This window comes from Procambarus clarkii, chromosome 12 (assembly GCF_040958095.1).
Source record: "Procambarus clarkii isolate CNS0578487 chromosome 12, FALCON_Pclarkii_2.0, whole genome shotgun sequence".
NCBI classification, from domain to species: Eukaryota; Metazoa; Arthropoda; class Malacostraca; order Decapoda; family Cambaridae; genus Procambarus; species Procambarus clarkii.
Window position 1 is genome coordinate 23,794,739 of NC_091161.1, and position 17,500 is coordinate 23,812,238.

At 45.4% G+C, this 17,500-nt stretch overlaps 2 protein-coding genes across 3 annotated transcripts in view; one reads left to right on the top strand and one right to left on the bottom strand.

Annotated features, from left to right (window-relative positions):
- The window catches only part of LOC138363981 (tigger transposable element-derived protein 7-like), a 1,778-nt gene extending 1,225 nt beyond the window's left edge, over nucleotides 1-553 (bottom strand). Inside the window, exon 1 of the mRNA XM_069323432.1 lies at nucleotides 32-553. Within this exon, the coding sequence (XP_069179533.1) occupies nucleotides 32-553 (522 nt within the window). The remainder of the gene's footprint in view (nucleotides 1-31) is intronic.
- LOC123772852 (zinc finger protein 271-like) overlaps nucleotides 1-17,500 on the top strand; it is a 128,721-nt gene that overhangs the window by 10,628 nt on the left and 100,593 nt on the right. The gene's annotated exons all lie outside the window — the stretch shown is intronic.

The following is a 17,500-nucleotide window of genomic DNA, read 5'->3' on the forward strand; positions in this document are numbered from 1 at the left end:
ACCATGCATTTTTTGAGTCATAATATTTCACTGGCAGTCTGTCCATGCAATGTTGCAAGGCTCTTGGTTTCTTAGATTTGCCAACAATTGCACACGTGATTCTGTCTGTGCCGTCGGCATTCGCACACATCATGGCTGAGAGCCTGTCCTTGCAAACCTTACGTCCTGGCACATAACCCTCACTCCTCATTGCTAGAGTTTTTTCTGGTAAACTCCTCCAATACAACCCAGTTTCATCTGCATTATAAATTTGATATGAATAAATATTATTTGCCACAATATATTCTCGTAATTTACGTTTAAATGGTTCTACACTGCATTCATCTGCACTCAGTTTTTCACCGACAATTTTCCTCTTCACAATATTGTGCCTACCCTTGAACCTTGCAACCCACCCTTCACTCGCTTCGAAATTCTTTATTCCAAGGCTTTCAGCAAATCTGCTTGCAGCTTTTTGTATTTCTGGGCCGCGAATTGTCACGCCAGCTGTGCGGTGCTGAGCAAACCACTTGTACACAGCCTCATCCAACTGCACATGCGTCGAAGTTTTCATAGTTTTTCTACCACAACCTCTGCTAGTGCTTGCACCTTCACTTTCACAGGTTGAAATGAATTGCATAAGTTTCTCTTTTTGTTTCCTTATATCAGAAACAGTACTAGTGCCTATATTATATTCCTTGGCAACACTTGAGGTCGACCGGCCATGTTCACAAAGTTGTATAACACATAGCTTGTCCTTAAGTGTTAGGACAACCTTCTTCCTCTTAACACCTCCAGAACGATTCATGCTGCTACCAGACATAGTCTTGGCCAAAAATGTTCAAAGTTACTATGAAAATAAAAAAGTTATTTAAAAAAATATTTCACTAATGGCGCGGCACTGTGGTGTAACACGAGGCTAGAGAGCACATGGCTTGACCAGGCCTGGACGGGTCCAGTCGGGACAGGGAGGAGGCACGTTACGTAGGCCGCCAGGAGGAAAATAAAAATATATTTTTGAAGGAAACTTCAGCCTGTGCAAATTGTTTTTAGGAAACTTGTATGGAATTTTTTATTACATAATTACTAGTATTTCTTTTGATTTTGGCTATGATGAATTGTTCTAAAATTGATAGTAATTACTGTACTGTAGTGTATAGGCCACTCCCCATCCCCCCAGGTGGTCCCTCCCAACGCTCCCCTCTCTCCCGACACCACCCACCCACCCCACCCCCACCTACACCATGCGCCTCGAGTCTCGGGCAGACGGGATTAATACCGTATGGCCCGCCTCATGTTTTCATATACGGACAAAAGCACGATTATCCGGTCCCTGTGGCTATTTTGGCCGGATATTGTGATAACTTTATCCGTTCACGATTTTGGCCGTATAAGGGCGTTTTTCGGATGTTCGAATCCCGGATAATCGCGGGGTTACAGTATAAATACCTATATATAACGTGTGTATATAAAAGCAAAACAGTATGGTGGGAGGAGAATGGTGTCACGTCAGGTGAGGGAGGGAGGGAGGGAGAGGCAGCCAGTGGCGGGCTGCCACTGATACTGCCACTGCCACTCAACATACCAACTTATTGGTTCGTTATGGTGAACACGAATGTAGATATTTATATATAGCGTCTGTTAATAGTGAATAAAAGCAAAAAAAGTATTGTGGGAGAAGAATGTGGGTGAGTCAGGTGACTTGAGGGAGTGAGGAAGTAGCAGCCAGTGGCGGGCTGCCACTGGCACTGCCACTCAGCATGCCAACTTAGTGGTTTGTTATGGTGAACAAAACATGCAGATACTTATATATAACCTGTGTATATAATGTAATAACCGACAAAGTATTTGTTCACTGCTTGATGAACATAATAATTGAATCAACAATATTCGCACCATATTTTTGAGTACAGCGATGATTTACTCATTTTATTATATAAATATATCACACTACACACTATTGAATAATATTACAGCAAAAAAAACTACGAAAAATCAACCAGAGACATTGAAATAATTAGGTAATTATCTCTTTGTCGCAACTCCGGCTTGACAGCTGGGGAGCAACAGACCATCTGGGACGCACGCTGAGTCAACGCCTGTTTTTTTGCCAAACTTCCCCGCCCTATAGCAGGCAATATATGCCACTTACGATTTTATTATTATTTTTCCCATGATCAGTGAACACAAATTAACAGGTTAGGAAGAAAAAAGTTTTTTTTTTTTGTATGCGCCTGTGGGTGTCAAATGGTATATAGCCATGCGCCATTTAACCCTCAAACCGCGCATATCATATATAAATGATATCGGTGACAAAACCGAAACCACGCACATCATTTATATATGATTTCGTGTCTAGCGCTATAATTTAAACTCCCCGCCTGGGATAGGGGCAGCTATAGTACAGCCACGACCGATAGTTGCCAGATGCCACCTAGAAAAAAAATCCAGGCCAACATTCTTGGGTGTGAGAGCGTCAGTATTGAGCAAGCCACCAAGGCTGGCGCACGCAGCACGAGCTCACAGCACCGCTGTTCAGGTTGTGACCACAGCATCGCCTACAAACACCATAATATATATGATACTGCTATTATTTAGCAGTGAGAGTATTACTGAAGCCCCCTGACTGTGATAAAACTGACCAGGATTCTGATAATAGCAGGATTGTGCTGATATTTAGCGCTGTGCTCCATGGAGGGAGGCGTAAGGCTGTGCGAGGGAGGGTTGTGGCGTCGTCTTCTGACTGTGTGTGGCCACCATTTATTGACTGCACTCACCATACCAGCTTAGTGGTTCGATATGGTGAACACAAATGTAGATACTTATATATAACGTGTGTATATAGGGTATAAACAGCAAGAGGAAGAGGTTGGGAGCCGCCATTTTGGTGAGGGCGGTGGCGTCGTCTGCACGACTTATCATGTTGTTTACTGGTGACCACAATAGTCTTTGGGCACCATACCAGCTTATTTGTTCAGGTATGGTGAATAAAACAGGTAGATACTTATATATAATGTGTATATAGCGTAATAACACCACAAACAGTATTGTTGAAGGACAAATATTAGAGCGTCTGGCCTTGAGGGCGGCCGCCGATCAGCTGACTGTGTGAGTAGCTACGTCTTTGTGGCCTTTACTCACCATACAAGCTTAGATGTACAGTTATGGTGAACAAAACATGTAAATACGTATATATAACGTCTGTGTATAGTGAATAAATACAGAAAGAGTATTGTCGGAGGTAAATGAGGGTGAGTGAGGTGGTGTTGAGAGAGTGAGTGGCTCGCTGGTGTTTGGCGGTCACTCCTCGTTGCTTTTTGACTCACAAGACCAACTTAGTAGTTCGTTATGGTGTACAAAACATGCAAATACTTATATATAACCTGTGTATATAGTGTAACAACAGCAAAACTATTTGTTTATTGTTTTATGAACATAATAATTGAATCACTAATATGCACACCATAATTTTGAGTACAGCGATGGTTCACACATTTTATAATATAAATATACCACAATTCACTGTATGGAATAATATTACTGCAAAAAAACTAAGAAAAAATCAATCAGAGACATTGAAATAATTAGGTAATAATATATTTGTGGCAACTGTCTCGTCTGGCGAAGGCTCTGCCAACGCCCTTTTTTTGCCACACTTCCCTACCCTATTGTGGCTAAATTATGCCACCTACGATTTTTTTGTTATTTTTTCCGTGATCAGGGAACAAAAGTGAACACTTCTATAAAATGAAAGAATTTTTTGGAATTTTTTTTTTTGTTGCCCCTGTGGGTGTTAATTCCATTTGGGCCCCTAGCGGTTTGAGGGTTAAGGGTTAACATGATTGGGAAGGCCATTCCACATTCTGGGTCCCATGATTTGTAGAGCATTTGTAGTTTAAGTCGTACTCTTGGAATATCAAAAAGGTACAGAGTTGGATATTGTTCTAATATTGTCCTTCTCCTAAGTGGAGAATAACTCAAGCCAAATCGGCCAGTGAAACCAAAGACCATCAGCAAAGTAGGCTTAAAACAATAATATAGTAGCAGAAAAAAAACAGAATAAACTCAATAATTACAAATACTAGCAGAGGGAGGGGGGGGGGGTGAAGGGAGGAAACCAAAAACCCGAAGTGAATAGAAAAGAACTTGAATAAATATATAACATAATGTAATAAATAATATATTGCCACCAGTCAACATGAAAAGCAGCTAGGAGTCGTCTGGGATTCGTCCTAAAGTCGTCCTGACGCCAACTGGAGATCATCTTGTAATCATCCTGGAACAGGAAGGCGCCAACAAGAAGGCATCGTGCAGGCATCAAGAAGTCGTCTTTTAGTCAACACTAAGTCACCTTGCTGGTGATCGCAGACATTCACTACTACAGGAAGACCTGGATAAACTGGAGGAAAGGTCTAGAAAAAAGGCTGCTAAAGTTATACTCAGAAGACATTGATAAACTAAAAACATATTAACAAAGTTTTCGATTGGGCAGCAGAAAATAACATGATGTTTAACGGTGATAAATTCTGGGTACTCAGATACGGCAAAAATGAGGATCTTAAACATAATACAGGGTACAAAACACAATCGAATTTGCCCAAAGTAGGAAAACAGCATGTCATGGATTTGGGAATAATCATGTCCGACGACCTAACGTTTAGGGAGCATAACCAAGCAAGTATTGCGTCAGCCAGAAAAATGATAGGATGGATTTCGAGAACCTTCAAGTCCAGAGATCCCATCACAATGGTTGTACTCCTCAAATCGCTTGTGTTGTCCCGTCTTGAATACTGCTCAGTACTCACTTTCCCCTTCAGAGCAGGCGAGATTGCTGAAATTGAGGGAATACAGAGAACATATACGGCACGCATAGACGAGATAAAGCACCTAAATTTTTGGGATCGTCTCAAAGCTCTCCAAATGTACTCACTAGAAAGGAGACAAGAGAGATACCAAATAATATACACATGGAAAATACTGGAGTGACAGGTCCCAAATCTGCACAGTAAAATACTGTAACAACGTACTGGAGTGATCGACATGGAAGAAAATGCAGAATAGAACCAGTGAAGAGCAGAGGTACCATGGGCACAATCAGAGAACACAGTGTGAACATCAGAGGTCCACGGTTGTTCAACGTCCTATCAGCGAGCATCAGAAATATTACGGGAACAACCGTGGACATCTTCAAGAGGAAACTAGATTGTTTCCTTCAAGGAGTGCCGGACCAACCGGGCTGTGGTGGGTATGTGGGCCTGCAGGCCGCTCCAAGCAACAGCCTGGTGGGCCAAACTGTCACAAGTCAAGCCTGGCCTCGGGCCGGGCTTGGGGAGTAAAAGAACTCCCAGAACCCCATCAACCAGGAAAGTGTAAGGTAAAGAAAATAGGCGAAGGCTGCAAATTCACAAGGCAAGACAAGAAATATGAGTTAAAATTAAATATATGAATATAGTAAATAGCATCAACGGTGCACTAGGAGAACCGCAGCTGAAGTAGTATGTCCAACTGTAAGCAATTGTGCTCAAAATAAGACTGGAATAAGCTGTCAATTAAGAATAGTCAAAATTAAAATAAAAATTGTGTAATAAACCAATACTACAAAATTGCAAAGTTAGTACAGCACAAAGCTTAGGCTGGAAAGGCCAATGTCGCGGGATAATTGCGCTCATAATAAAGAAACTGGACATTAACCATAATGATATGACAGTATTAACAATACCACGTAAAATTTAGCAGCACTGCAGACTGTCATTAAATGATAAATCCAAGATGTGAAACATTGAATTTGTTAAATAATAAATTTAAAACATCGCCGAACAGGTCCAAACGGGAAATGACAAGAGTAAGGTCAAGCACAACATAGAAATCACTGTATAAATATAAATAAGGAAACGTCCCACACTGGGGCCGGGAAACCTTAACCTTAACATTAAACCAACATTAACGTAGCATGTATAACACAAACACCAATGGCAAAAAGCGGCAAAATAAGGGAATAATATAAACAACCGTTGCCAAATGTAAACTGCAAAATCCTGCCCCGGAACATCAGCAGCTGTACACCGCAGCTGGAACACCTGCAGCTGGACATTGGCAACTGGAGCATCAACATCTACTGAAGATAAATAAATAGCGGCAACAGGCTACCAGGGAAATCTTCAGTGGTAAGTAGAAGTCCAACTGCAAGACTATTAGGGGCCATTAGAACCTGGGAGCTAGCGTTAAGGGAACGCCGGGAATGAACTGAAGCTAAAGCTGAAGCTTTCCCTTGCCAAAAGGGGCGAGAATATCAGCAGCTAGCACGACAGCAGCTGGAATCACAACGCTGAAACAGCAACAGCTGTAACATCGATGGCTGGGACAGCGACAGCTAGAACGTCAGCAGCCGGCACCTCAGCAGCTGCTGAAGATACAAAATTAGCGGCAACAGGCCAACGAGGAAACTGCCGTAGTAAAGAAAGGCAACTGCAAAACAATTTATGCTCAAAATAAGGCTGGAATATAACTCGTTAGAGAACAGGATGAATACATGAAGCTGAAAATAAAATGCAATCAAATACAATAAACTGAAAAGGAGTGATAATAATAGGCACGACAGCAGGAACGCTTCAGCTGGAACCCCGCACGCTGGAACTTCAGGGGCTGGAATGTCAGCAGCTGGAACAGGAGCAGGAACGTCCACGGTAGGAACCTCGATAGCTGGAACGCAGTAGCATGGACGTTAACAGTCGGTACCGCATCAACTGGAACATCAGGAACAACTTCAGCCGGAGCATGGCAGACGAAACGTCTGGATAAACCAGTAGCCTGGGAGGCCGCAGTTTCTTCCGGACACACAGGAAACTGGTGGCCCAGCCAAAGGCGTAGGAACCGAAGTTGGCCTAGGCAAGGGCATAGAACTGAAGGGGCCCCAGCCTGCTGGGGCATAATCGGCAGTGGCCCCGTCCTGGGGCGTAACAACTGAAGTGGCCCTACACTGGGGCATAATATACAAAACTGGCCCCGTCCTGGGCATAGAACTGAAGTGGCCTCGACCTGGGCCACGTTAAACTGAAGTGGCCCCACCCTGGACCACAGTAAACTGAAGTGGCCCCAGCCTGGGGCATATAAACTGAAGTGGTCCCAGCCAGTGGCAGAACTGAAGCGTGGGGCATAAAATGGGAGTGGCCCTGCCCTGGGTCATAATAAACTGAAGTGGCCCCTACCTGGGGCATAAGAAACTGGAGTGTCCCTGTCCTGGGGCATAAGAAACTGAAGTGGCCCCAGCCTGGGGCATAGGAACTGAAGTGTCCCTAGCCTGGGCATAGAAACTGAAGTGGCCTCCACCCTGGGGCATAAGAACTGAAATGGCCCCAGCCTGGGGCATAGGAACTGAAATGGCCCCAGCCTGGGGCATAGGAACTAAAGGGGCCCCAGCCTGGGGCATAGGAACTGAAGGGGCACCAGCTTGGGGCATAAAAACTGAAGTGGCCCCAGCCTGGGGCATAAGAACTGAAGTAGCCGCAGCCTGGGCATAATAAACTGAAGTGGCCCCGTCCAAAGTAGCGCCAAGGGGGCCCCGAGGGGCACCTTGAAAGGAGTGCCAGCACCCTGAGGCCGCCGAGGGAGAGGCGGGCCAGGGCCCAAAGGGCCCACCCCATAAGACTTGAAAGTCACGAGGGCCCGGGCCACGTGTGTGGCACCACCAGACAGAGCGTTGCCAACCCGCCGGCGGGAGAAAGCCCCACACAGGCGTGCCACAGGGGCGCGCGCCAGGGTGCCACGGAGGGCAAGGAAGGACCTCACGGCTTGGCGCCCAAGTGAGAAGCAGCTAGGCCCTCCGGCCCGGCAAGGGAGGAAGCTAGCTAAAGCGGCACGACGCGTACCACAAGGGACACGGCACTAAAGACACGCCAGACACTGGGGCAGTGTCTGGCGTGTCCCTACTTAAGATGACATACTCTCCAACACTATATCTGCGATTGCCCTGTTATTAGTGACTTCATACCGGTCAATGGGAGCCGGTCGGCCGAGCGGACAGCACACTTGGGTTGTGATCCTGTGGTCCTGGGTTCGATCCTGGGCGCCGGCGAGAAACAATGGGCAGAGTTTTTCACCCTATGCCCCTGTTACCTAGCAGTAAAATAGGTACCTGGGTGTTAGTCAGCTGTCACGGGCTGCTTCCTGGGGGTGGAGGCCTGGTCGAGGACCAGGCCGCGGGGACACTAAAGCCCCGAAATCATCTCAAGATAACCTCAAGATCAAGATACCAAATGGTGTGAGGTACTTTGAGCTCTGTAATTACTACATCCACTCAGGAATATTGGAAGATATTCTTAATGCTGCACACAGATTTTGCCAGTGGAGGCTAATAGATCAGCCTTAAGTATTTTGTTCTCTCCTGATTCCATGTATGACTGGCCGTCCTGTGAGGTGGGGATGTTGGATGAGCTTGTAGCTGGTTTTTGATCTATATTGTGTGGTCCTTCATACAGAATAGGGAAGCAGCACATTGCTGTATATACCTAAGCATGTTAAAAAAAATACATTGTTTGAGAGGAGTCTTGTAGAAACTGGCAAGAGTAGTTATAATATAATGTTCCCATGATTCAATGCTTACCTCTTGTGAAAATCATGAAATTGTTGTTTAGTTAGAGTTGATTTGTTTTCTGGGGGGAGCCCCGTCGGCTCCCCGGAGCTATACCAGGCTGATATGCTAATGTCAGACTTTGGCATTACCCATGTATGCCTATCCATCCTGTGAGATGGGAGTATTAGATGAACTTATAGCTAGTTTTTTATCTACACTGTAATCTTCCATATGAATAGGGGAGCAGCACAGTGCTGTGTATACCTAAGCTTCGTAATAAAAAAATCAGTAATAAAGATTTTAAATTATAGTTTGTATTATTGCAAGTATTATCCTTATTAAATCATGTTAACCATGGATCATTAAGATCTCATGTTGATATGTAATAGTTATATTTCTTTTGAATCATTCATTAAATTGTGCATTATGTCTCAATTTTTCACTTCCTTGGGTATACTGTACAGTACAAAAAGATAGGATAAAAATAAACCAGTAACATTTCATTCATTATATTTTTTATTTAAATAACTGCATCAATATTTTTACAGCTGACAGAATTTGTTTTACCATACAGGTGGATTGTTTATTAAAAAAACATTGGTTTATTGTTACACAAAATGGTGCTACATAGCCTTCCCAGCTTGGTACCTTCTTTTAATACTTACTTATTGATTAATAAATAAATAATAAATAAATTTTATTCAGGAAAAGTACACACATAGTTGATTTACAAACATGATGTTGGATTTATAGACAGAGCAAGTACATACAATATCTAAAGCCACTAATACTCATAGCATTTCGGGCAAGGTGTGGGGGGGAAAAACACTTAAACTAAAACTTAATAGTAATTGGAATTAGGTATAAATTGTGTTGAAAGAAGGAATAAAAAATAAAGAAAAGGGGGGGAACATAGTAGAAATCAGCAATTGTACACGTTGGTGAACAAACAGCATTGTTTAAAAAATAGCAAGACATGGGTTCACATTTAGGGGGTAAGGTAAGTTACATGGAGTTAATTAGGTAGTACTTGGTTTTACTCCTAAATTGGTTGAGAGAGGTACAGCCATTGACATGATTCGGGAGGTCATTCCACATTCTGGGTCCCTTGATTTGTAGAGCACTTCTAGTTTGGTTACACACAGCCAAATTGTGTAACAGGAAGAGGTCTTGGACACAAATTTGTTCCATGCTAAATGTAAAGGAATCAGCTGAGTATTCCTCAAATAAAATAAACTGCCTCAGCTTATAAGATAAATAAAATAAGCATTCCTCAAATAAGTAGCTGCCTCACCTCGCTGCCTTACTGCTACATAGCCTTCCCGGCATGGTACCTTCTTTTGATAATTACTTGTTCCACACCCAAGTTGTGTAACAGGAAGAGGTCTTGGACCCCTACTTCCCTCTCTCTTTTTTTATAGTCCATATAGTCATAATTATAGCTTTAGGTTTCAATGAGAAAAGTTTTGAAGTTTTTACCTTTCTCCTTACCTAACATCATTTGTGCAGCATATTTTTGTTTTGTCGCACCCAGATTAAATTTCAAAATAAAACCAAACAATATAAATTAAAAATAGGGGGTGTACCTTAGCTATACATACCCATCTATACTTATTACTAGGTGAACTTGGTGATAGTAAATGCTCCCATCAGGCAGGGATCATCACCTGTTCTCATATTTCATGTTCATCAGTGTTTATTTACTTAATAACTACTGGTATAATATCTTTCTATTATGAAACTAATTCTATTATCATAATAGACATATTTACTATAAGTTTCAAGCAGAGAATGCATATATAACTAACATGAAGGACTCCACTTCACGAGATTCATCAACTAATAATCTTTTTGTTTACATTACAATCGATCCTTGTGTTGTGTAGTAGAGAAAAATTTACTTGTATCCAGTTTACGTAAAGTTACGAGTGGTTGACTTAGCTGACGGAGCAAACTTATGAAGGTTTTCCTTCTTAGTGTACCTGCCTGAATACCGACGTAGCCGCCACGAAGGCGCTAAGAAGGAAAAACATATGTAAGTTCCTTTGTGAATCTGGCCCCTGGATGGGTTCCCCATCTGACTTGTTGGTTCTCTGGGGGTCCTGGGCGAGTTCCTCACGGAGGGGTCGTGCCAGGGCCCGTGGTTCTGCTCGTCGAGGTGGGCCACAGGTGCCACTTTCAGATCCGGTGCTACCTTTGGTCCCGTCTGCGCCTGGTAGGCGCGGTGCTCACTCTGTGCGCAGGTCGGGTTCTCGTAAGGAGCGTCGGCCCTTTCGTAGTTCGCCCCATTGAAGGGGCGATGGGGTGGGAGGCTTGCTCTGTTCACTCACGCCTGGTCTCTCAATTTGTGGGCTTTTTGGGTCGTTTCTTGCGGCCTTCATTGGCATTCTTCATTGGGGGGGGGGGAGGTTCAGGGCTGGCAAGGCAGGCCTCTTTTCCTGCGCTCTGTCAGACTGTTTCAGTCAGACTATCCAGACAATTTCTTTATGCGGGGTATTCAAACCCCTGTAAATATAACTGATATCAACACGAGCGCACTAAATTTTGAAAGAGAAATTGAAAACATGCCCATGCACTCAGCCCCAGGTCCAGACTCATGGAATTCAATATTTATAAAGAAATGCAAAGTGCCGGTAGCACAGGCACTCAGTATAGTGTGGAGGAAGAGCTTGGACACAGGGGAGATACCAGATGCACTTAAAGTAGCAGACATAGCCCCTCTACACAAGGGAGGGAGCAAAGCATTGGCAAAGAATTATAGACCAGTTGCACTAACATCGCACATAATAAAAGTATTTGAGAGAGTGATTAGGATTCAAGTCGCCAATTTCATAGAGACCAATGACCTTCACAACCCAGGCCAACATGGATTTCGAGCGGGAAGATCGTGCCTCTCACACCTCACACACAACACAACTAGTAAACACACCTACTTGAGCACTACGACAAAGTCAGAGGCATTAGAGGAAAAATAGAATGCTGATGTGATATACACGGACTTGGCAAAGGCTTTCGATAAATGTGACCATGGCGTGATAGCACACAAAATGAAGTCAATGGGAATAACTGGTAAAGTAGGACGCTGGATACTCAGTTTTCTGTCAAACAGGACTCGGCGAGTAACAGTCAACCATATAAAATCTAGTCCAAGTGCAGTTAAAAGCTCTGTACCTCAGGGTACAGTCCTTGCACCGCTGCTTTTCCTTATTCTCCTATTGGATATAGACAAAAATACAAGTCACAGCTTCGTATCATCCTTTGCAGATGACACAAAAATCAGTATGAAAATTACCTCGGCTGAAGGCATTGAAAAACTTCAAGCGGATATTAATAAAGTTTTTGACTGGGCATCAGAAAATAACATGATGTTTAACAGTGATAAATTCCAGGTACTCAGGTACGGTAAAAATGAGGACCTTAACCCTCAAACCGCTAGGGGTCCAAATGGAATTCACACCCACAGGCGCAACAAAAAAAAAAATTGCAAAAAATTCTTTCGTCTTATAGAAGTGTTCATTTGTGTTCCCTGATCACGGAAAAAATAACAAAAAAATCGTAGGTGGCATATTTTAGCTGCAATAGGGTAGGGAAGTGTGGCAAAAAAGGGGCGTTGGCAGAGCCTTCGCCAGACGAGGTCTACTCCGCCCAAGCTGTCAGACGGCAGTTGCCACAAATATATTATTACCTAATTATTTCAATGTCTCTGATTGATTTTTTCTTAGTTTTTTTGCAGTAATATTATTCCATACAGTGAATTGTGGTATATTTATGTTATAAAATGTGTGAACCATCGCTGTACTCAAAATTATGGTGTGCATATTAGTGATTCAATTAATATGTTCATAAAACAATAAACAAATAGTTTTGCTGTTGTTACACTATATACACAGGTTATATATAAGTATTTGCATGTTTTGTACACCATAACGAACTACTACGTTGGTCTTGTGAGTCAAAAAGCAACGAGGAGTGACCGCCAAACACCAGCGAGCCACTCACTGCCACTCCCTCCCTCAACACCACCTCACTCACCCTCATTCACCTCCCACAATACTCTTTTGTATTTATTCACTATACACAGACGTTATATATACGTATTTACATGCTTTGTTCACCATAACTGTACATCTAAGCTTGTATGGTGAGTAAAGGCCATAAGACGTAGCTACTCACACAGTCAGCTGATCGGCGGCCGCCCTCAAGGCCAGACGCACTAATGTTTGTCCTCCAACAATATTGTTTGTGGTGTTATTACGCTATATACACACATTATATATAAGTATCTACCTGTTTTATTCACCATACCTATACAAATAAGCTGGTATGGTGCCCAAAGACCATAGTGGCCATCAGTAAACACCATGCCAAGTCGTGCAGACGACGCTCCTCCCTCACCAAAATGGCGGCTCCCAACCTACTCCTCTCGCTGTTATCTCACTCTATACACACGTTATATATAAGTATCTACATTTGTGTTCACCATGGCGAACCACTAAGCTGGTATGGTGAGTGCAGTCAATAAATGGTGGCCCCACACAGTCAGAAGACGACGCCACAACCCTCCCTCCCACAGCCCTACTCCTTCCTCCATGGAGCACAGCGCTAAATATCACCACAATCCTGCTAGTATCAGAATCCTGGTCAGTTTTATCACAGTCAGGGGGGCTTCAGTAATACTATCACTGCTAAATAATAGCAGTATCATTTATATTATGGTATTTGTAGGCGATGCTGTGGTCACAAGCTGGACAGCGGTGTTGTGAGCTCATGCTGCGTGCACCAGCCTTGGAGGCTTGCTCAATACTGACGCTGTAACACCCAAGAATGTTGGCCTGGATTTTTTTTCTAGGTGGCATCTGGCAACTGTCGGTTGTGGCTGTACTATAGCTGCCCTTATCCCAGACGTGGCGTTTAAATTATAGTGCTAGACACGAAATCATATATAAAGGATGTGCGCGGTTTCGGTTTTGTCACTGATATCATTTATATATGATATGCGCGGTTTGAGAGTTAAACATAATACAGGGTATAGAACACAATCAAATGTACTCATAGTAGGAAAACAACATGTAATGGATTTGGGAATAATGATGTCTGACGACATAATGTTTAGGGAGCATAACCAAGCAAATATTGCTACAGCCAGAAAAATGATTGGATGGATTATGAGAACTTTCAAATCCAGGGATCCCATCACAATGGTTGTACTCTTCAAGTCACTTGTGTTGTCCTGTCTTGAGTACTGCTCAGTACTCACTTCCCCATTCAGAGCAGGAGAGATTGCTGAAATTGAGGGAATACAGAGAACATATACGGCACGCATAGACGCGATAAAGCACCTAAATTATTGGGATCGTCTCAAAGCTCTCCAAATGTACTCACTAGAAAGAAGACGAGAGAGATATCAAATAATATACACCTGGAAGATACTGGAGGGCCAAGTACCAAATGTACACAGTAAAATAACAACATACTGGAGTGAACGATATGGAAAAAAATGCAGAATAGAACCAGTGAAGAGCAGAGGTGCCATGGGCACAATCAGAGAACACTGTATAAACATCAGAGGTCCACGATTGTTCAACACCCTCCCAGCGAGCATAAGAAATATTGCCGGAACAACCGTGGACATCTTCAAGAAGAAACTAGATTTATTCCTCCAAGGAGTGCCGGACCAACCGAGCTGTGGTGGGTATGTGGGCCTGCGTGCCGCTCCAAGCAACAGCCTGGTGGACCAAACTCTCACAAGTCAAGCCTGGCCTCGGGCTGGGCTTGGGGAGTAGAAGAACTCCCAGAACCCCCATCAACCTGGTATCAACCAGGTAACTGTGGACTAACGGTTCGTTCTGGACTTGTCCTGTCTGAACCCCTGTGTTTTTTGCCCCTCCTTTTGAATGACCACTCTGTCCCCAGGTCTGGCTTCTGTTGGAGCCAGGCGCTTGGTTGGTGTGCCTTGACCTCAAGAACGCGTATTGGTATGCCCCAATTCATCTGGGGTTCAGGGACTGGCTCGGTTTTGTTTTGGGGGCATCAGGGTTACCACTTTTGTTGTCACCCTTTCGGGTTGAACCTGGCACCTCGCATGTTCACACACCTTATCCGGGTTGTAGTGGCCTGTCTGTGTCTGTTAGGTGTTCGGGTGTTGACTTACCTCGACGACTGGCTGGTTTGGGCTCCCTTTCGGTCCGTGTGTCTGCGCGCCAGGGGTTTGGGTTCCCAGCTAGCCGGGTTCGGGTTTCTGGTGAACTGGTGAAAGTCCTATCTCGTTCTCCTCCTAGGGTTGGACCTGGCTGGGTCTTGTGTGGGACTCTCGGACCGCTTCCTTGTCTCTTCCTCCGGAGTCTCCCCTTTGGCTGCGGTCCCGCATGCTCTAGTTTCTGGTGGGGCTCCTGGGTTACCAGGCGGTTGCTCGACGGTCTGTGCGGGAACCTAAACTTTGCGATGATGGTCTACCCGCTGGGTCGGGTCTGGCTTCGTCAGCTGTTCTGGTTCATTCCTGGACGTCCCTTCTGCCTCTCGCGATCGCTGGGTTTGACCCCCCGGGGGGGGCCTTGTGTCGGCTGCTTCGTCGCTGGCTTCCTCTTCGTTTTTTTTCGGGGTTCGGTGCCTTGGCACCCACCTGAGCCCCTCGCTCGACGTGTTCACGGATGCATCGTCTCTCGGTTGGGAGATTAGGTGGTGGCCTGGTGAGCACTTTGTGACCAGTGCTCACCAGGCCACCCAGGGGTGGTGGGGTCTGTCCTTCTGTCGGGCCCACAGCATGGTGCGGGAGTTCGCTGCAGTGTAGTTTGTGCTTCAGAGGGTTCGGGTTGCCTGCGGAGCGACGATTCAGCTTCATTTGGACTGCTCCCTGGTGGTCCTTTGTCTGAACCGAGGGGCTTCAATGCAGTCTTTGGCTCTTTGGGGTTGGTCACTTTGGGTGACTCATCTGCTGAGTTCTTGGGATTTGGCTCTCCTGGCGGTTCACGTCTGGGGGGTGTTCATCGTCCTGGAAGACGGCCTGTCCATGGAATGGATGGTTAATGCTGGTTCATTCAGTTGGCTCTGCCTGACGTTCAGGCACCTGGAGGTGGACCTCTTTGCGTCGGCGTGGTCGAGGCTTCTTCCGGTATATGTGGTGCCCTTCCCTGATTGCGAGGCTGTTGGAATCTACGCCTTCCGGCAGGACTGGTTGAGGTGGGGGTTCCTGTACCTCTTCCCCCTCCCCCCCGTTTCAGCTGTTACTCCAGGTCCTGGCTTGCTTGGAGACTTACCAAGGGTGGGTAGTCCTCTTGGTCCCGTGGTGGCTGGCCCAGCCGTGGTTTCAGGCGCTGCTTGCCCGGTGTTCGAACCCGGAGGTTTTTCCGCGGCACCGCCTCTTTCAGAATATCGGCCCGGTCCGTTACGAGACTGGTTCACTCTTCTCCTTGAGTCTTCGCATTTGGAATTTTTGACTCGAGTTTATCACCATCTGTATGGTGATCAGGTGGCTTCATTGATGGTGTCACACCTGCAGGCTGTGTCTCGGTGGCAGTATGAAGTTTCTTGTCGGTCCTTCCGTTTCTGTTTGACTCTTCGTCGTTTTACTTCGCTTTCGGTTCGGGTGGTGGTGTCCTTTCTCTCGTAGTTATTCCAGGACTATCATCTTATGCCAAATACTGTCGCCTCGTATCGTGTGGTTCTGGCGGAGCTGCTTCAGCTGGCTTTCGGTATAGATATTACTTCTGCACCGTTTTGTGCATTGTATCACCTCCGGCCTGCTTATGCGCCGCCTGAGCCGTCCTAGTTTTTGGATCGAGTGCTCTCCTATCTCTCTTCTCCTCGGTTTGTTGTGGCTCCTTCGGTTCAGGATTGTTTTTCGAAGATTTTTGCTGTTGGCATTGGCCTCTGGGGGTAAGGTCGGAGAGTGTCATGCTCTTCTCCGGCGCAGGGGTTTCTGCTCTTTCGGTCGTGGAAATAGGTTGTTCATCTGCACAACAGTCTCCTTCTTTTCTCCCAGAGCAGTCTCCTTTTCTGGCAAAGAATGAGCCTGCTGCTTTCTGGGGGATCCTTGGGTTGTTGCTGCTTGGTTGGTCAGGCCGAGGGTGCATCATGTGTTGTGTCCGTTTGCGGGCCACCGCCGTTGTTTGTGCCCCACGGCTTCTGTGTCCGTGGACGCGCTTTGGGTTGACCCGGTTTCCCTTCTTTCCTGTTCCAGGGTTCAGGTCTGCCAGGTCGTCCGCAAGGTTATTGGATCCAGCCAGCCTTCGGTCTATCCTCGTGCTCACAATGTTCATAAGTTTGCTGCACTGGCTACCAACTTAGGTAACATGTCTTGGGCTGACATTCGGGCACAGGGTTTTTGGAGGTCGAACAGGGTCCTGGCCGCATGCTATCTTGTCAGTGTTCCTGGGCCTAGTCGTGCCTTTATTGCGTTGGGTCGGTGATTGTAGCCAGTTGTTGACGTCGGGTTGAGGAATGAGTGCCGACCACCTCCCGGGTAGTCCCTCTTGTGTTGTCTTTGGGTAAGTAGCTCCGGAGAGCCGAATGGGCTCCCCCCAGAAAACCAGCTTTGAATGTAATGAAACACCAGTTTCTGCATTAGACCTGGAGGTTCACCGGCAAACCTGTCCCTCTGTCAGAGGTTTTTCGCGGTTTTCACATCCAGCCTCGGAACTGAGAGGTGGATTGCCAGCGCGGGGGATCTGGGGCTCAACCTTCCCCCACCCGGGGAAGGGGAAGGGGGGGTTGTGCAGACAGCAGCATGATGACATGATGACATCATGCCAGTTTGCTCATTTTCATTTGGGGAGTTCTGTCCACTAGTTTGCTTTCAGTAGTAGTTTCAACCAGAACAGGGATTTGTTTTTACCTCTCTGGGTGCCTGACCAGGTTAATAATGACCTGGCCTCTGGGTCTCACCTAGAAACTTGCGTTTCATAACATTGTGTTGTATGTGGGTGCTGAATTTGAGTCTCATGCTTATGTAGAGGC